Source organism: Somniosus microcephalus, chromosome 9 (genome assembly GCF_052327205.1).
Source record: "Somniosus microcephalus isolate GS21.2 chromosome 9, FLI_Smic_1.0, whole genome shotgun sequence".
In the NCBI taxonomy this organism is placed as follows: domain Eukaryota; kingdom Metazoa; phylum Chordata; class Chondrichthyes; order Squaliformes; family Somniosidae; genus Somniosus; species Somniosus microcephalus.
This window is the reverse complement of record NC_140995.1, coordinates 61,766,379-61,787,794: the sequence shown is the minus strand read 5'-3', so window position 1 is coordinate 61,787,794 and position 21,416 is coordinate 61,766,379. Positions and strand designations below refer to the sequence as shown.

At 46.1% G+C, this 21,416-nt stretch overlaps 1 protein-coding gene across 1 annotated transcript in view; it reads right to left on the bottom strand.

Annotated features, from left to right (window-relative positions):
* Positions 1–21,416, bottom strand: part of pcnx2 (pecanex 2) — a 946,160-nt gene that overhangs the window by 201,071 nt on the left and 723,673 nt on the right. The window contains exons 31-33 of the mRNA XM_085996657.1: positions 20,861–21,135; positions 15,280–15,449; positions 7,616–8,070 (exon numbers count right to left, since the gene is read on the bottom strand). Of these exons, the coding sequence (XP_085852783.1) occupies positions 7,616–8,070; positions 15,280–15,449; positions 20,861–21,135 (900 nt within the window). The remainder of the gene's footprint in view (positions 1–7,615; positions 8,071–15,279; positions 15,450–20,860; positions 21,136–21,416) is intronic.

Here is a 21,416-nt window from a genome sequence, read left to right as displayed (position 1 = left end):
GAAGTTCAAATTCTGTCGACAACACACCACAACCTATTACAGGCAGTCATGTCCCATTACTGTTAATGTCACTCCTATAGAGATTATGCTCAATGTTCTGCATAATGGAAAAAACAAAGAGCATTTCTATAACGCCTTATAATATCCTCAGGATGTCACAAAGCACTTCACAGCCAATGAATTCCTTTCTGAAATGCAGTTACTGTTTTGTAGGCAAACACAGCAGTCAATTTGCACAAAGCAAATGAGATAATGACCAGTTAATCTATATTGGTGATGTTGGTTGAGGGATAAATATTGGCCAGGAGAACTATACCTCGTGAGGTTATAACAATCAGGACAGATTGAACAGGCTGGGGACCTTTTCCCTGGAAAAGAGAAGGCCGAGGGGTGACCTGATAGAGGTCTTTAAAATGATGAAAGGGTTCGATAAGGTAGATGTAGAAAAGATGTTTCCACTTGTGAGGGAGCCCAAAACAAGGGGCCATAAATGTAAAATAGTCACGAATAATTCCAATAGGGAATTCAGGAAAAACTTCTTTACTCAGAGAATGGTGAGATGAATAGTACAGATGCATTGAAGGGGAAGCTAGATAAGCACATGAGGGAGAAAAGAATAGAAGGATATGCTAAATAGGGTTAGATTAAGAGGGGTGGGAGGAGGCTTGTGTGGAGCATAAACACCGGCATGGACTTGTTGGGCTGAAAGTGCTGTACATTCTACGTAGTCCACACCTGGAGTACTGTGTTCAGTTCTGGGCACCACACCTTAGGAAGGATATATTGGCCTTGGAGGGAGTGCAGTGTAGATTTACGTGCATGATACCTGGACTCTAAGGGTTAAATTATGAGAAGAAATTACACAAACTAGGGTTGTATTCTCTGGAATTTAAAAGATTAAGGGGTGATTTGACCAAAGTTTTCAAGATATTAAGGGGAACAGATGGGGTAGATAGAGAGATTTAAAATGAACAATTGACGGAGCATCAACTACCATTTGCGGAAGAAAATTCCAAACTTCTGCCACCCTTTGTGTGTAGAAGAGTTTCCTAACTTCACTCCTGAAAGATCTGGCTCTAATTTTTAGGCTATGTCCCCTAGTCCGAGATTACCCAGCAGAAATAGTTTCTGAGATTGATAGATTTTTGTTAACCAAGGGTTTTAAGGGATATGGGGCAAAGGCGGTTATATGGAGTTAGATCACAATCAGCCATGATCTCACTGAATGGCGGAACAGGCTCGAGAGGCTAAATGGCCTACTCCTGTTCCTGTGTTCCCTGTGAATTTTTTACACTGTGTATATTCTCTCCTCTGACTGCAATGTACCCGAATTTCTTCTCAGTTCAGTTTTTCCTCATCACTATCTGTACACAGAGGTAAATGTGTGCATGTGGCAGTGAAAACCATACTAAACACTCCTAGAGTGGCTGGGTGTTCTCAGTCATTGAACTTGTACACAGCAGGAGAGCCCTGAGCCCTGGCCTGCACTCAAAGACTGCTCGGGTTTCTGTTTAGTTTTGTACTGTGGTGATTATTCCTTGTTTAGTAAAAGTATTGTGATTGGTTGTTTGTTAACTGCCTTGGGATATATGTTGTAATCTCATTGGTAGTTGATGTCACATGATGTGTGGTGGCCACCTTAAATTCAGTTCTTTTCCAGCTTTGGTTGGGACTGGATGTGGAAAGATGTGCTGCAGATTTTAAAGTTAATAAAGCCTAGCTTTGGAAGGCAAATCTATTCTTTATTTCAATTTATTAACTTTATGTTAGAATGGAGCGATATCTTCAACCAGAACGATTCAAGGCTGACCCCAATTCTGCTGGAGTGGATGATAAATGGAAACATTGGTATTGTACATTTAAAAACTTTTTGGGCGTGTTGGATCAAGAGTCTCTAAATAAGCTGAATATGCTGATCAACTACATTGCTCCGGATGTATATAAATATATTTTGGACTGTAAAACTTATGAAGTGGCTATTTCTACATTGGAAAAGATTTTTGTTAAACCAAAGAATGAGGTATTTGCACGTCACCTTCTATCTGCCCGTAGGCAGCAGGTGGGAGAATCTTTGGATACTTATTTACAAGCACTTCGGTGCCTTAGTGTTAACTGTAATTATAAGGCCGTGACGGCTGAAGAATATAAGGAAGAATCGGTACGGGATGCTTTTATTAATGGATTACTGTCTAGATCAATTCATCAGCGGTTGTTAGAAAATAAGACTTTGGATCTTAAAAGTGCTTTTGAGCAAGCTTCTACATTGGATGTGGCTCAGAGAAGTTCGGATTCTTATGCTCTTTTTAATCGGCCTGCGACTATGGTTTCGGCAGTTTCGGATGAAAAGGAATTATGTGGACTTAATGGGAGTGGTTTACTAGATTCTGAAACAGTTTCTACTTCGGCGGCTGTTGCCTCTAGGATTCAGAAGTGTTATTTTTGTGGGAATATCCGGCACCCTCGTCTGAAGTGTCCTGCTCGGGAGGCTGTGTGTAGTAAATGCGGCAAGAGAGGTCATTATGCACGCGTGTGCAAATCATCAGGTTCAGTTACCTCCTCCTCTCCTGGTGTGGGAGGGCCCTCCTCTACCACCTCCTCCTCTGTGACTATTCAGCCTTTAGATAGGGCGTTTATTGCATCAATTTCTGCTGCATTTGCTCATGGCCTAAACAAAGCTATAGTTACGGCTCAAGTTAATGGGTTGGAAGTGAAGGCCCTTATAGATACGGGCAGTACTGAGAGTTTTATAAGTCTTCAGTTTGCGAAGGAGAAGCATTTGAAAATTTCGCCTGTTACATATCAGGTGTGTATGGCTCAGACGACCCTTACTTCACAAATAGCTGGTTGTTGCTTTGTGAAAATGATTCTTCTAGGTAATACGTATACTGATATACGCCTATCTGTTTTGCCTAATCTCTGTGCGGATATTTTGATTGGACATGATGTGCTTCAGTTACACGAGTCTCTTAGTCTTTCATTTGGAGGGACTAAGCCACCTTTATCTATTTGTGGATTAACCTCTTTATCCATTTCTCCATTATCACTTTTTTCCAATTTGATGCTGGATTGTAAGCCAATTGCTACCAAGTCAAGAAGATATAGTAGTCAGGATAGAGAATTTATTAATTCTGAAGTTCAACATCTCTTATTGGAAGGAATCATTGAACCTAGTTGTTCGCCTTGGCGAACACAGGTAGTTGTCACGACTAACGAGAGACACAAGAAACGAATGGTGATAGACTATTCCCAAACTATTAATAGGTATACTCAATTAGATGCGTACCCTTTGCCTAAGATTGATGAGCTTATCAATAAAGTATCTCAGTATAAGGTTTTTAGCACTATTGACCTAAAGAGTGCTTATCATCAGATTCCTATTGTTAAGAAGGATCAACCATATACGGCCTTTGAGGCTGGTGGAAAGCTGTATCAGTTTTGCCGAATACCATTTGGTGTTACTAATGGTGTTGCTTGTTTTCAATGGGCAATGGATGCTTTTATAAGTGATAACTCCCTCTCTGACACCTTTTCATACTTAGATGACATCACAGTGTGTGGCAAATCAAGGGTGGAGCATGATTCTAATTTAAAAAGATTCCTTCAAGCTGCGGAAAAAGTTGGTTTAACTTTTAATAAAGAGAAATGTATCTTTTCGACTACTGAGGTAAATCTATTGGGGTATATTATCTCGGGAAACAAGATTAAGCCAGATCCAGAACGTCTGCGACCATTGATTGATTTACCTTGTCCTACTAATTCTAAGGCTTTGCAACGAGTTGTTGGACTGTTTTCTTATTATTCTAATTGGATTGCAAATTTTTCACGGAAGATCTGGCCTCTTATTCGGGTTACGACATATCCTCTATCATGGGAGGCCAGGACATGTTTTGAGAATTTTAAAAAGGATATTTTAGGAGCAGTTGTGCATTCTATTGATGAGCAGGTTCCTTTTGTGATCGAGACAGATGCTTCTGATTTTGCAATTGGGGCTACTCTGAACCAAAATGGAAGACCTGTGGCCTTTTTCTCGCGTACTTTGAACAATAGTGAAAAAAGACATTCTTCAATAGAGAAAGAGGCATACGCAATAGTAGAAGCATTGCGTTAATGGAGACATTATTTATCGGGGCGACATTTCACGTTGGTAACTGATCAAAAATCTGTGTCCTTTATGTTTGATGTTAAACATTTTGGAAAGATCAAAAATGATAAAATAATGAGATGGAGGATTGAGTTGGCATGTTACCATTTTGACATAGTTTATCGTCCGGGGAAGGATAATGTTGCTGCTGATGCACTGTCGAGGGCTTATTGTTCTGTGATTCACGGAGATACGCTTATTAATCTTCACAATGCCTTATGTCATCCTGGGGTTACGAGGATGATACACTTCGTACGCAGTAAGAATTTGCCCTTTTCAGTTGAAGACGTCAAGCGGATGACTTCATCATGTTCTATCTGCGCTCGGTGTAAACCGAATTTCTTTAAGCCTCAACGAGCTCATCTGATAAAGGCTACTTCTCCTTTTGAACGTTTGAGCGTCGATTTTAAGGGGCCTCTTCCTTCAACTACTCAAAACCGATATATTTTTACTGTTGTGGATGAGTTTTCAAGGTTCCCTTTTGCTTTTCCTTGTGCAGATGTATCAGCTGCTACAGTTATCAAATGTCTGACTCAACTTTTTGTCATCTTTGGGATGCCTGCGTATATCCATTCGGATCAGGGAAGTTCTTTTATGTCTTCCCAGTTGAAGGAATACCTTCAGAGTCGGGGAATTTCTACTAGTAGAACTACCCCGTATAATCCCCAGGGTAATGGACAGTGCGAACGATACAATGGGGTGATCTGGAAGGCAGTTATGTTGGCTTTGACATCCCGGAACCTTAAGAATACACAGTGGGAAATGGTACTGCCTGATGTCCTGCATTCCATTAGATCATTGCTTTCAACGGCTACTAATGTGACCCCCCATGAAAGGCTCTTTAACTATCCGCGGAGATCTACTACGGGATATTCGGTACCTTCATGGCTTACTATGCAGGGACCTGTGCTGCTTCGACGCCATGTTAGATTGTCAAAATATGATCCTTTAGTGGAGGAGGTGGAGCTGTTGGAGGCAAATTCCCAATATGCTCATATTCGATTCCAAGATGGGAAAGAAAGTACCGTTTCAATTAAAGACTTGGCTCCTTGTGGTGGCCAGCCCTCTTCTGAGGATATTAACAATAGTCATGATTTAGATAATGTGGATGCTGTTATAGATACTACGAATGTCTCCAATCCGATTGCAGATAATTATACTTCTATTAGTCAGCCCTTGATGGATGTTTATGACCGTCCCAGTTTACCTTCTGATGGGATTTCTAATCCGGAAACCGTTGAAAATCGGGATATGGATAGCCTTCCTGCTGAAGATACTTCTGTGCCTTCTGGTGTGGGAGGGCAAGGAATTTCACCAAGGTTAAGAAGGTCGACATGAACAAGATATCTGGTCGACCGATTGAAAATGGACTTTTAAATTGATAGTAATGTTTTAAAATTGTTGAAATATTATATTATATTGTTTTAGTTGAGAGATACTTAATACTTATGTGCAATGTTATTATTTGTTGTTGTTCACTTAGTATTGTGTCATGTAAACAGTTTTACTCTTGTTGTGCATAGTTTTAGTTGTAAATAATTAATTATAAATTGTAAAGGTTATTTAGGTTGGAGTATATTTTAAAAGGAGGGGTGAATGTGGTGATTATTCCTTGTTTAGTAAAAGTATTGTGATTGGTTGTTTGTTAACTGCCTTGGGATATATGTTGTAATCTCATTGGTAGTTGATGTCACATGATGTGTGGTGGCCACCTTAAATTCAGTTCTTTTCCAGCTTTGGTTGGGACTGGATGTGGAAAGATGTGCTGCAGATTTTAAAGTTAATAAAGCCTAGCTTTGGAAGGCAAATCTATTCTTTATTTCAGGTACACATTCGATAGAATGCATGACCAACTTTTTGTTCCCCTCACCACCCCCCCCAACCCGACCTCCCCCTCCCCCTCCGCCCAGTACAGCGCCTGGTTTGTGTTCCAGATAAAAAATCTTTAGCTGCGAGTTTTGGATGGATGGTGATAACTGAAGCAATCCATTTCATTTCTGCGAAGCTAAAGGTCGCTGGTTAATAACCACTTAGAATTCACCAGATCAGCCGTCCAACACAAGCCACTTCGCTTTCTTCTCCCTGTATTGCATTTCCTCATATGTCAGGGACCACGACCTTAAAAAAAATATTTTCTTAAATGATTTCTGCTTTCTCTTTTTTCCTGGTACCCTGTTGCTACAGATTATCTGGTCATTATCTCATTGCTGTTTGTGGGATCTTGCTATGCACAAATTAGCTGCCGCGTTTCCTACATTACAACAGTGACTACACTTCATAAAGTACTTCATTGGCTGTAAAGCACTTTGGGAGAAGAAGCAAAGGGGAGTCAGGTAGGGAGGGAATCCAAGAGCTATAGTTTCTCTGTGCATTCATTTGCTCCATGGCAGTCTGACATGGTATATATTTGCTAACGAATCTGTTATTGTAGTTGTTTTTTTTGGTTGGCACTGAGCTCCATCAGCTGCTTTAACTTTGTTCTTCTTTCATTCCTCTCTCTATTTTCACTCTGCTCACCAATCCCCGCTGCCTCCAACTAGGAGGGGAGGATGAGCCAGACTGAAGAGCTGTCCACCAACTCTGGCCGTACTCTCTGTGTGGATCATCTGCCTGAGCTGTGGTCCATGTGGTGGGAGCCAGACCTGCTCAGTCTTTAAACCACCGCCCCCTCCACCTCTTTACCACCCCAACCACTTTGGCAGAGCAGCCCCTGACAGCTGCATAAACTCTGTCCAGCTGTCTGGTGCAGAATGAACAAAATGCATCTCACCAAATGAGTGAGCTGGAGTGACATCCATCCCGAGACTGAATACCATCCAGGACAAAGCAGCCCGCTTGACCGGCAGCCCATCCACCACCTTAAACATTCACTCCCTCCACCACCGGCGTACCGTGGCTGCAGTGTGTACCATCTACAAGATGCGCTGCAGCAACTCGCCAAGGCTTCTTCGGCAGCACCTCCCAAACCCATGACCTCTACCACTGAGAAGGACAAGAGCAGCAGGTGCATGGGAACACCATCACGTCCAAGTTATAAACCATCCAGACATGGAAATATATCACCGTTCCTTCATCGTTGGTAGGTCAAAATCCTGGAACTCCCTACCAATGTTCCCTGTAATTTTTTTGGGGCCGCATGGCCCCTTTAATGGTCTGTGCGGCACATTCAAAATACCGCGCATGCGCGGTTTTTCTATTTAAAAGCCGGCAAGCCAGCTACGAGGGACCACACGGCGGCCCAGCTTACAGGAAACATTGCTCCCTACCTAACAGCATTGTGGGAGTCCCCTCACCACACGGACTGCAGTGGTTCAAGAAGGCAGCTCACCAGCACCTTCTCAAGGGCCACTAGTGATGAGCAATAAATGCTGGCCTTGCCGTCGACGCCCACATCCCGTGAATGAATAAAAATAACCCTCAGGCACTGAACCTTACTGGACTCCCTAGAATGGAGGTGAAGAATGGCAGTGTTACCCTTGTTATTTGGCTCCCGCGGCTGACCGATGTCCCAAGCGCAACGTTGACACTGCTCGTTGACTGGGTGTCAGTCGTGTTCCCTCCCTCTGCTGCTGAGAGCCCGGAGATCACGAGTCCGCTGGATAAACTTCTTTTCCCAAACAGGAGGCTGAGGGTGGAGCTGGTGGAGGAGGTGATGCTGCACCTGTTCCGCGTGCCCGTGTGGCTCTGACTACTGAGCTGGCTTGCGGTGGAGAGTCGAGGTACTTGGGATAACATAGAAGCTATTGAGTTATTGAACGACAGCTGGCTGTTGGATAACCTTTGAACCAGGCCCTGGACAGATGTTGAAGCCTGCGAGCGTGGCTGCTGTGATTCCAGCATAGACCCCGACTGACTTGTAGCCGGTGGTCGCTGGGTGTCTGATCGAGATGAACGAGCCTGCACTGAACAACTCCTTTGTTCCCTCCGTCCTGAAATGCAAAAGGAACAGATCGCACTGTAATTCATTCACTGCAACCTCGTTGATACAATTAAAACACTCGGACAATGTCAAACTGGACCCATTGCTCTTCCTGTATACTTTACACAAAGCTAGATTTAGATGTCGTCTGTTGGCTGATTGCAATTGCGGTTGATTATTTAAAAGAAGAAATATTTGGCAAATATATTACTCAAATAGCATTTCCTCCCAAACCCACGACCTCCACCACCAAGAAGGACAAGGGTAGCCGGCGCATGGGAACACCATCACCCCCAAGTTCCCCTCCAAGTCACACACTATCCGGACCTGGAAGTATATTGTCGTTCCTTCATCGTCGCTGGGTTAAAGTCCTGGAACTCCCTCCCTAACTGCACTGTAGGAGTACCTTCACCACATGGACTGCAGCAGTTCAAGAAGAAGGCCCACCTGCACCTTCTCAAGGGCAACTAGGGGTGGGCAATAAATGCTGGCCTTGCCAGCGACGTCCACATCCTGTGAATGACAAATTAAAAAAAGGGAACAATGGACTCCGGGAGTGCCTGAAGAATCCAGTAGAGTTAGGTAAAGGCAATAGCTTATCCATGTAGATTTCTATTGAGTTGATGTCCTTGCATAGGACAGACATCAAACAATCCAAAGTATGTTCTCAACATCTATGTTGGGGATCACACTGTACATTAGAGACCTGAATTCAATTTTGCCAAGTTTGCTACCGGGGCGCAAGTGGGGCGTTGTGCACGGAGTTGACGTCATCGCTAGAGGTGCAGCACTGCGGGGCGTTACCGGCTACCGCTGCCGCTAACCTCCCGCTGAATTTCACAGGAGGCGTTAGTGGTGCCGCACCCGGGCGCTAGTTGCTTTGCGCCTGCGCTAACAGGAGGCGCAAAGCAACTGAATTTTCCCCACATGATTTTTAAAAAAATTACAGGACCACCTTTAGGATATCTAATATTTTTGAAATTGTGGGGAAGAAGATCACGTTTGTGGGAATGTAGAAGCTCCCTACAGCAAGCACTTACAAAATATCCCCAAAAATGATTTTGTTCTTCTTGCTAAATTTTTTTATCCAGATCCATTTAAAGTACATTAAAAAATCTGTCAACTTTATCCAGGACAAGTTCACATATGCAATTTGGATTATAAATGTAGACACTGGAATTTATAACGGAAATATAAAAATAAGGAGAGAAAGACTTGCAACATTCGGGCCTTTTTTCATTCGAGCAAGGCAGATTGTGGGGTGACGTGATGGAGGTGTTTAAAACTATGAAGGGATGGGACCTTGAACGAGCGGCCACAGATCTAAGATTAAATGTAAGAAATTTAGAACAAAGAACAAGAGAAATACCTTTACAGAGAGTTGTGAGGATGTGGAATTCACTTCCAGGGCTAGTGGTTGAGGCAGAAACTATGTCAACATTGAAGATTAGATTGGATGGATAGGTGGACAAATGAAAATGGGATGAAGGGATATGGGAACAGTGCGAGTAAACGCGATTGGGACTGTTTGCTCGGTGCGGTGCCCAGAACTGAATGCAATATTTCAGATAGGGTCTGACTATATGGTTGGTCAAAGGGAGATTTATGTTATGTTTTAGCCTGTCTATCAATCACTGGCTCATTATATGAATCACTTCTGTTGGTTCTTTACCCAAATACACACTGGCTAATACAACCACACATTGTAAAAGTTTCCAAACACTCTTTGATGGAGTATTGCATTTAGTTGATCACTAAAAAGAGTATGCATTTGTTTTTTGAAAACTTTATTCAGTTGAGGTTGTAAATGTCGCAGTACACACAGTGTAGAGCATTCAACTGTAGCTATTGCAATCAGACTCCCACTTGGAGGCATTCTGTGAGTGCTACTGTACTTCCAGGAAACATCGCTTGCTATACTGGATAATTGGAGTTGTTGATTTCCTGAAGATGAACTGATTAAAATTTAAACTACAACAATCTATTAAAGGGACATTGTTATCCCTGAGCAATAATGGGCCAATGTTTTTGTAATGCAATTAGTATTTTAAATGATGACTCTCGTGTCAAAAACATCATTGGGACACCCAACACACAATGTTCCTTCATGCCCAAAACAGTGACAAACCCTCTTTCATTTTAAAGATGTCAAATTCTAATAACATAAGAAATAGGAGCAGGGGTAAGCCATACAGCCCCTTGAGCCTGCTCCACCATTCAGTAAGATCATGGCTGATCTTCGACCTCAACTCTACTTTCCCACCCGATCCCCATATCCCTTGATTCCCTTATTGCCCAAAAATCTATCGATCTCTGTCTTGAATATACTCATTGACTGAGCATCCACAGCCCTCTGGGATAGAGAATTCCAAAGATTCACAACCCTCTGAGTGAAGAAATTTCTCCTCATCTCAGTCCTAAATGGCCGACTCCTTATCCTAAAAGTTTGCTGGCAAGTCAACACTTCTCTGATGTTGAGATATGCACCTACCAACAGCCGAGGGTGTGTACAGGATCTCATTAGCTCACAGAGGGGAACAATGCTTCATCTAAAGACTTGGCCAAGAGCTGGCAAGAAGTTTTCCCAATGGGATACAGTCATTTGAGGCTGGAGTCTGAACTCATGACCCCCTCTCCCCCCGATTGGAAATTGGCGATTTACTGCTGGAGGTCGCAGGTCACCCAATCCAAAATACTTTTATTTGTCATTTAAAAAAAAAAGAGATCAACAAGGACTTTCTACTGCAGTGAAATGTATAGAGCTCCAAATAAATGGTAGAAGTGACTGTGGTGCACCTTGTTTAATCGCTCAGTCCTGCATTTTAAAAACAATTTAGCAGGGCAGAGTCCAGAGCCTGATCTTCACTGAGCCTACGATCCCCAGCTAAATTGGTCGGGGCCTTTTCTTTAGGTGGCCCTGGCAGCTATCTGAAATAAGTGTAGGCTTCAATATTGAAATGAGGCCCTTGCGTTCATTTACATTTTTAAGCCATCTATAAGTACAAAAGAAAAGTCTACAACAACTTGCATTTATATAGCGCCTTTAACATAGTAAAACGTCCCAAGGTGCTTCACAGGAGTGTGAATCAGACAAAAATTTGACACCCAGCCACATAAGGAGATATTGGGACAGGTGAGCAAAAGCATGGTCAAAGAGGTAGGTTTGAAGGAACGCCTTAAAGGAGGAGAGGTTTAGGGAGGGAATTCCAGAGCTTAAGACATGACTGCCAATGGTGGAGCGAAGGAAGCGGGGGATGAACATGGATAACTGGATTCTAAAAAGTACACTTAGATGCTATTCTTACATTGGAAATCAAATGAGCGCTGACATTTAAAATGGTACATGCTGCATATAGTTTCCCCACTACCAATTAATTGATAGACCAGTAGATAACTGGTGTGAGCAATCTTCAGTGGCACCTGCACTGCGAAATATCCTGCAATCATCAACGACCCCAAGATGCTGCAGGCAAGGTTAGTCAGTCCTTGCAAGGAGGAGAATAAAAAAGCAAACTACACATGACACAGTGCCTGCCCCAGCTTTCTCTGATCTAAAACCATTGCTCCCATCAAAAGTGGAAAATTATACAACTGGGTCTGGGTGCTTTAGCGTTTCACATTATGAAGTGTAGCTGTTTTTTCTGTCTCACTCGATCAGCTGCCCAGCCATGTACTGCAGTCAATAACCTTCTCAAATCCTCATAAAATATCGAGTGCTGTTGCTGTACACTCCTGGTACAGATTCTGTCACGTGCAGCGAGACTAATGCACACAGACAGCAGCTCCCAAAAGACCATCAATATCTACACGAACTCCACAAACATTCCGGCTTGTCAAATATTTCTTTCTTAGAATGTTATTGCTTTTTAAATATTATTTCCCCCATTTGCTGTCTGCTCTCCTGTAGAATTATTTCAGTGTCTTTTACTTCAAATGTGACAACCTCTCCCTTACCCCCTCTCCCCCGGAATGTCCCTTACGCCCTCTCCCCCAGAATCCCCCCTCCCCAGAATCCCCCCATACCCCCTCTCCCCCAGAATCCCCCCTCCCCAGAATCCACCCATACCCCCTCTCCCCCAGAATCCCCCCTCTCCCCCAGAATCCCCCCATACCCCCTCTCCCCCAGAATCCCCCCTCCCCAGAATCCACCCATACCCCCTCTACCCCAGAATCCCCCTTACCCCCTCTACCCCAGAATCCCCCCTTACCCCCCTCTACCCCAGAATCCCCCCTCTCCCCCAGAATCCCCACTCTCCCCCAGAGTCCCCCCTTACCCCCTCTCCCCCCGAATCCCCCTCTCACCCAGAATCCCCCCTCCCCCAGAGTCCCTCCTTACCCCCTCTCCCCCCGAATCCCCCTCTCACCCAGAATCCCCCCTCCCCCAGAGTCCCTCCTTACCCCCTCTCCCCCCGAATCCCCCCTCTCCCCCAGAATCCCCACTCTCCCCCAGAGTCCCCCCTTACCCCCTCTCCCCCCGAATCCCCCTCTCACCCAGAATCCCCCCTCCCCCAGAGTCCCCCCTTACCCCCTCTCCCCCCGAATCCCCCTCTCCCCCAGAATCCCCCCTCCCCCAGAGTCCCTCCTTACCCCCTCTCCCCCCGAATCCCCCTCTCACCCAGAATCCCCCCTCCCCCAGAGTCCCTCCTTACCCCCTCTCCCCCCGAATCCCCCCTCTCCCCCAGAATCCCCCCTCTCTCCCAGAGTCCCCCCTCTCCCCCAGAGTTCCCCCTCACCCAGAATCCCCCCCCAGAGTCCCCCTTACCCCCTCTCCCCCAAATCCCCCCTCTCCCCCGAAACCCCTCTCCCCCCGAATCCCCTCTCTCCCCCAGAATCACCTCTCCCCCAGAGTCCCCCCTTACCCCCTCTCCCCCAGAATGCCCCCTACCCGCTCTCCCCCAGAACCACCCCTTACCCGCTCTCCGCCAGAACCACCCCTTACCCCCTCTCCCCCAGAATCCCCCCTACCCGCTCTCCCCCAGAACCATCCCTTACCCGCTCTCCCTCAGAACCACCCCTTACCCGCTCTTCCCAGAACCACCCCTTACCCGCGCTCTCCCCCAGAATCCCCTCTTGCCCCCTCTCCTCCCAAATCCTTCATACCTACCTCTCCCCAGAATCCCTCCTTACCCTCTCTCCCCCAGAATCCCCCTTTCCCCCAGAATCCCCCTTACCCCCAGAATCCCCCCCTTACCCCCTCTCCCCCAGAATCCCCCCTTACCCCCAGAATCCCCCCTCTCCCCCAGAGTCCCCCCTTACCCCCTCTCCCCCTGAATCCCCCTCTCCCCCAGAATCCCCCCTCTCCCCCAGGGTCCCCCTTACCACCTCTCCCCCTGAATCCCCCTCTCCCCAGAATCCCCCCTTCCCCCCTCTCCCCCAGAATCCCCCTTCCCCCTCTCCCCAGAATCCCCCCTTACCCCCTCTCCCCCAGAATCCCCCTTCCCCCTCTCTCCAAGAATCACCCCTTTCCCCCAGAATCCCCCCTTACCACCTCTCCCCCAGAATCCCCCCTTACCACCTCTCCCCCAGAATCATCCCTTACCACCTCTCCCCCAGAATCCCCCTTACTACCTCGCCCCCAGAATCCCCCCTTACCACCTCTCCCCCAGAATCATCCCTTACCCCCTCTCCCCCAGAATCCCCCCTTACCACCTCTCCCCCAGAATCATCCCTTACCCCCTCTCCCCCAGAATCCCCCTTACCACCTCTCCCCCAGAATCCCCCTTACCACCTCTCCCCCAGAATCCCCCCTTACCCCCCTCCCCCAGAATCCCCCCTTACCACCTCTCCCCAGAATCATCCCTTACCCCCTCCCCCAGAATCCCCCCTTACCCCCTCCCCCAGAATCCCCCCTTACCCCCTCTCCCCCAGAATCATCCCTTACCCCCCTCCCCCAGAATCCCCCCTTACCCCCTCTCCCCCAGAATCCCCCCTTACCCCCTCTCCCCCAGAATCATCCCTTACCCCCTCTCCCCCAGAATCACCCCTTACCACCTCTCCCCAGAATCATCCCTTACCCCCTCTCCCCCAGAATCATCCCTTACCCCCTCTCCCCCAGAATCCCCACTTACCACCTCTCCCCCAGAATCCCCCTTACCACCTCTCCCCCAGAATCCCCCTTACCACCTCTCCCCCAGAATCCCTCCTTACCACCTCTCCCCCAGAATCCCCACTTACCACCTCTCCCCCAGAATCCCCCTTACCACCTCTCCCCCAGAATCCCTCCTTACCACCTCTCCCCCAGAATCCCCCTTACCACCTCTCCCCCAGAATCCCTCCTTACCACCTCTCCCCCAGAATCCCCCCTTACCACCTCTCCCCCAGAATCCCTCCTTACCACCTCTCCCCCAGAATCCCCCTTACCACCTCTCCCCCAGAATCCCTCCTTACCACCTCTCCCCCAGAATCCCCCTTACCACCTCTCCCCCAGAATCCCTCCTTACCACCTCTCCCCCAGAATCCCTCCTTACCACCTCTCCCCCAGAATCCCCCCTTACCACCTCTCCCCCAGAATCCCTCCTTACCACCTCTCCCCCAGAATCCCCACTTACCACCTCTCCCCCAGAATCCCCCTTACCACCTCTCCCCCAGAATCCCTCCTTACCACCTCTCCCCCAGAATCCCCCCTTACCACCTCTCCCCCAGAATCCCTCCTTACCACCTCTCCCCCAGAATCCCCCTTACCCCCTCTCCCCCAGAATCCCCCCTTACCCCCTCTCCCCCAGAATCCCCACTTACGACCTCTCCCCCAGAATCCCCCAGCTTTCAAATGTTCTAATTGTTTATCATTTCACTTGCTCTCTAACTCCATTCCACCTGTTCTCCTCTCTCCACTGCTTGTTTAATCCACGCTCTGGACTACTGATGCACTGGGATATCTCTGCACTGTGAGGGGTGGATAGTGTTGTATCAAAAACTAGTAACTGGCAGAACACAAATTGAGACCCAGCGTTCTGGATAACAACAACAAAAACTTGTATTTATATAGCACCTTTAAAATAGTAAAACGTCCCAAGGCGCTTCACAGGAGTGTTTTTGAATAAAATTTGTCACCGAGCCACATAAGGAGATATTAGAACAGGTGACCATAAGCTTGGTCAAAGAGGTAGGTTTTAAGGAGCGTCTTAAAAGAGAGAGAGGTGGCTAGGTTAGGGAGGGAGGATAACAAGAACAATAAATATATCTAGCATCGCCCGATGTTGTCACTTGGCTGAAGACATACCCCTGGCCTGGTGAGCAGTCAGCGAGGCGACTGGGTGTGACCTCCAGGCCCTTGTTTGCTTGGAGCTGATGCTTTGAGTGGTGTTCGCGGTGTGGTTGTTGCTGCTGGATGAGGAAGCTCCTCCACAATCCGAATCGTCAATGTTGCCTCCGGTGCAGCCCTTGCGCAGCCTAAAGGTGTGAAGACATCAACGTCAGACGTCAGTCCTTGACATCTGGCTACATCTAAGTAAATGCCGCCTGCTGGGTCAGCCCAACTCTCCACAATAATTAACACAACCCACAAAGGGACAGACACTGCTTGGTGTTAAATACTCCCGCTGATCACAAACTTCGAAATTCACACTCGTCAGAAGCATAATATTGAACGCAATAAATAAGGTGAGAGTAAAGAGGGATACAGAATAAAGGACAAATAAGCTGAACTTCTAAACAGAGAAGTGTGAGGTGATGCATTTTAGCAGAAGGAACAGGGAGAGACAATATACACTTAATGGCACAGTTTTAAAGAGTGTGCAGGGACAGAGAGACCTGGGAGTTACTGTGCATAGGTCCCTGAAGGTGGCAGGACATATTGAGAGAGTGGTTAACAAAGCATATGGGATCTTGGGCTTCATAAATAGAGGTATTGAGTACAAAAGTAGAGAAGTTATGCTGAACCTTTATTAAGCGCTGGTTAGGCCACAACTGGAGTATTGCGTCCAGTTCTGGTCACCACACTTTAGGAAGGATGTGAAGGCCCTTGAGAGGGTGCAGAGGAGATTTACCAGAATGGTTCCGGGGATGGGGGATCTTAGCTACAAGGACAGGCTGGAGAAGCTGGATTTGTTTTCATTAGAGCAAAGGAGGTTGAGGGGTGATTTGATAGAGGTGTACAAGATTATGACGGGTTTAGATAGGCTAGACGGGGAAAGGCTGTTCCCGCTAGTTGATGGTCCAAGGACTAGAGGACACAGATTTAAGGTTTTTGGTAAGAAATACAGGGGGGTGTGAGGAAAAACTTTTTTATGCAGCGAGTGGTGATGACCTGGCATTTGCTGCCGATAGAAGTGGTGGAAGCGGAGACACTCAATGTTTTCAAGGGGAGACTGGATAGGCACTTGAGGGAAATAAACTTGCAGGGCTACGGGGATAGAGTGGGGGAATGGGACTGACTGGATTGCTCTACAGAGAGCCAGCACGGACTCGATGGGCCAAATGGCCTCCTTCTGTGCCGTTATGACTCTATGACATGATTAAAGTTCAAAGGTGAAGGTACCTAAATGGTCAGCATATGATGATATCTATTGCAGCAACGAGCTAAACTTTCAATCTATCCGGCTTTTAATTGCGAACACAAGAGATGAAAGCACATTAGGGTTGTGATAAATACTTACATGGCGTGTTTACCCTCATGTGGCTGATAAGGTTTAAAAGTCAGACTGAATAACAATTATAGAATCATAGAATGATACAACACAGAAGGAGGCCATTCGGCCCATTGTACCTGTGCCGGCTTTTTGGTAGAGCTATCCCTTTAACCCCACTCCCCAGCTCTTTCCCCATAGCACTGCAATTTTTTCCCTTCAAGTATTTATCCAATTCTCTTTTGAAAGTTACTATTGAATCTGCTTCCACCATAACAACTCGCTATGTAAAGAAAGTTTCCTCATGTCGCCTCTGGTTCCTTTGCCAATCACCTTAATTCTGTGTCCTCTAGTTACCAAAACAGTTTCTCTTTATTTACTCCAGCAAAACCATTCCTGATTTTGAACACCTATCAAATCTTCTCTTAACCTTCTCTGCTCGAAGGAGCACAACCCCAGCTTCTCCAGATCACTGAAGTCCCTCATCCCTGGTACCATTCTAGTAAATCTCTTCTGCACCTTCTCTAAGGTCTTGACATGCTTCCTAAAGTGCGGTGCCCAGAATTGAACATAATACTTCAACTGGGACCTAACCAGTGTTTTATAAAGGTTTCAGCATAACTTCCTTGCTTTTGTACTCTATTCCTTGATTATTAAAGCCAAGGATCCCATATGCTTTTTTAACAGCCTTCTCAACTTGTCCTGCTACCTTCAAAGACTTGTGTACATACACCCCCAGGTCTTTCTGTTCCTACACCCCCTTTAAAATTGTTCCATTTAGTTCATATTGCCTCTCCTCATTCTTCCTACCAAAATGCATCACTTCACACTTCTCTGCGTTAAATTTCATCTGTCATGTATCTGCCCATTTCACCAGTCTGCCTATGTCCTCATGAAGTCTGTTACTATCCTCCTCATCGTTTACTACATTTCGAGTTTCGTGTCATCTGCAAACTTTGAAATTATGCCCTGTATACCCAAGTCCAGGTCATTAATATACATCAAAAAGAGCAGCGGTCCTAATACCGACCCCTGGGGATCCAGTCTGAAAAAAAAAGTTGACCACTACTCTCTGCTTTCTGTCCCATAGCCAATTTTATATCCATGTTGCCACTGTCCCTTTAATCCCATAGGCTTTAATTTTGCTAACAAGTCTATTACGTGGTACTTTGTCAAACACCTTTTGAAAGCCCATATACATAACATCAACCACACTACCCTCATCAACCCTCTCTGTTACTTCATCAACTTAACTCAATCTAGTTCATCAAACACAATTTGCCTTTAACAAATCTGTGCTGACTTTCATTTATTAGCCCATACTTTTCCAAATGCCAATTAATTTTTTCCAGGATTATTGTCTCTAAAAGTTTCCCCATCACCAACGTTGGGCTGATTGGCCTATAGTTGGCGGCATTACCCCTTTCACCTTTTTTGAACAGAGTGTAACATTTGCAATCTTGCAGTCCTCTGGTACCACCCTCATATCCAAGGAGGATTGGAAGCAATGTTCCCTGTAAATTTTTTTGGGGTGCGCGGCCCCTTTAATGGGCTGCGTGGCCCATTCAAATTTCAATTCTCAACTTTTGCAACCACTTTTTGTGACTTTTTTTTAGTATCACCTAAATCTGCGACGTTCAACTTTTCCCTTTCATTTTATCTGGAACTCTTTGCCCACACTGTCACTCTCCAAGTACTGTAGGCAATGCATAGCAAATTTACTAGTATGTTTTATATAGATAACACACATAGAAAATCAGTATGTGGGGCATGCATTCCATTCAAAAATCCTATGTAAATATTCCTATGGGGATACTCCTGTTAAAATGTCCACAGGTAGTTCTTACTCTTTGCCTGTTACATTTCCCTGTGGCACCAGTAGGTGGCACTCTAATGGGATTTCCAATGTTAATGTAATCATTGACCTGTAACGCTCCCAGTAACACCACAAAGCATTGAAAATGCTTTGAGTCTTTAGCATGCAGTTGCATGCCTCCCACCACTGGTGGCACTGTATATAGCAGCATTGTCTAATAAACCCAAGGAGTGTTTGGATACGAGATTGCCAGACCAAACAAGATTACTTCAAACGGTCTATTTTTCAATTAGGAATTTCAACAACAACTTACATTTATATAGTGCCTTTAACATAGGTTTTAAAGAAAGTCTTAAAGGAGGAGAGAGTGGTAGTTTAGGGGGGGAATTCCAGAGCTTGGGGCCCAGGCAGCTGAAAGCACAGCTGCCAATGATGCGAAGGGGAGTGGGAGATGTGCAAGAGGCTAGAGTCAGAGTTCGGAGTCATAGAGTCATAGAGTTATACAGCACAGAAAGAGGCCCTTCGGCCCATCGTGTCTGCGCCGACCATCAATCCCTGTCCAGTCTAATCCCATTTTCCAGCATTTGGTCCATAGCCTTGTATGCAATGGCATTTCAAGTGCTCATCCAAATGCTTCTTGAATGTTATGAGGGTTCCTGCCTCTACCACCCTTTCAGGCAGTGAGTTCCAGATTCCAACCACCCTCTGGGTGAAAAAGTTCCTCCTCAAATCCCCTCCAAACCTCCTGCCCCTTACCTTGAATCTATGCCCCCTTGTTATTGACCCCCCTACTAAGGGGAAAAGTTCCTCTTTATCTACCCTATCTATGCCCCTCATCATTTTGTACACCTCAATCAGGTCCCCCCTCAGCCTTCTTTGCTCCAAGGAAAACAACCCCAGCCTGTTTAGTCTTTCTTCATAGCTGAGGTGCTCCATCCCAGGTAACATCCTGGTGAATCTTCTCTGCACCCTCTCCAAAGCAATCACATCCTTCCTATAGTGAGGCGACCAGAACTGAACACAGTACTCCAGCTGTGGCCTCACCAGCGTTTTGTACAGCTCCATCATAACCTCCCTGCTCTTATATTCTATGCCTCGGCTAATGAAGGCAAGTATCCCATATGCTTTTTTAACCACCTTATCTACCTGTTCTGCTGCCTTCAGGGATCTATGTACATGTACACCAAGGTCCCTCTGACCCTCTGTACTTCCTAGGGTCCTACCACTCATTGTGTATTCCCTTGCCTTATTTGTCCGTCCAAAATGCATCACCTCGCACTTTTCAGGGTTAAATTCCATTTGCCACTTTTCCGCCCATCTGACCAACCCGTTTATATCGTCCTGTAGCCTGAGGCTTTCCTCCTCGCAATTTACCACCCCACCAATTTTCGTGTCATCTGCAAACTTACTGATCATACCTTTTACATTCTCATCCAAATCATTTATGTAGATCACAAACAGCAAGGGTCCCAGCACCGATCCCTGAGGTACCCCATTGGACACAAGCTTCCAGTCACAAAAGCAACCTTCGACCATCACCCTCTGCCTCCTGCCACTCAGCCAGTTTAGGATCCAACGCGCCAAGGCACCCTGGATCCCATGGGCTCTTACCTTCTTGACCAGTCTCCTATGCGGGACTTTGTCAAAAGCTTTACTGAAATCCATGTAAACCACATCCACAGCATTTCCCTCATCCACACACCTAGTCACCCCCTCGAAAAATTCAATCAGATTGGTCAGACATGATTTACCCTTGACAAAGCCATGCTGACTATCCCCGATTAATCCTTGCCTCTCCAAGTGGAGACTAATTTTGTCCCTCAGAATTTTTTCCAATAATTTCCCTACCACAGGTGTTAGGCTCACTGGCCTGTAATTCCCTGGTTTATCCCTGCTACCCTTCTTGAATAATGGTACTACGTTAGCTGTTCTCCAGTCCTCTGGTACATCCCCTGTGGCCAGAGAGGTTCTGAAAATTTGTGTCAGAGCCCCTGCAATCTCCTCCTTTGCCTCACACAACAGCCTGGGATACATCTCGTCCGGGCCTGGGGATTTATCCACTTTTTGGCCTGCTAAAACCGCTAGTACCTCCTCCCTCTCGATGCTAATATGTTCAAGTATGTCACAGTCCCCTTGCCCGATTTCTATGTCTACATCGTCTTTCTCCATAGTGAACACAGATGCAAAAAATTCATTTAAAACCCCGCCTACATCATCTGGCTCTACACACAGATTGCCACTTTGGTCCCTAATGGGCCCTACCCTTTCCCTGGTTATCCTCTTGCCCTTAATATACTGGAGGACTGGAGGAGGTTACAGGGATAGGGAGGGGCAAGACCACGGAAGGAATTGAACTTGCGGATGAGAATTTTAAATTGGTGGAGTTGGGGGACTGGGAGCCAATGTAGACCAATACTTACTTCTGCCATCTGGAAGTGAACCACAGGTTGAGGTTCTCCAAACTGATTGGACCTCCCCATATGTTCTTGAGCTGCTTGTGCGATCCAGCGTAGGATGTGGTAAGAGGGGAGACGTAAATCGGGTAGCCAATCGGCTGGTCACAAGAAGAATTGATCATGTTTCTCAAGGCCTGCTTGGCATTCTGTATGCTGCCTCGCTCCGGGTTGCGATTCTGGAGGAACACCAGCTCGAGTTGCTGTCCTGCCCACAGCCCCTTCACACACTCTTTATTCACCTGTTCCAAGAGGAGGAGGTAAATCTTCTTAACATATAACATTAATACAGCACTATCAACGTTAATAAAACAAATGTTACAACTCGGGCCACTGAGCCAGGAAGCAAGACAGGCCATAAATATAAGATAGTCACTAATAAATCCAATAGAGAATTCAGAAGAATCTTCTTTACCCAGAGAGTGGTTGGTGTAACATTTGCATATTGAATTATCATTGGTCCGCAGGCATCTGTAAAGAATACCTATTATATTCACATGTGATCACATGCTGAGTTGTCATT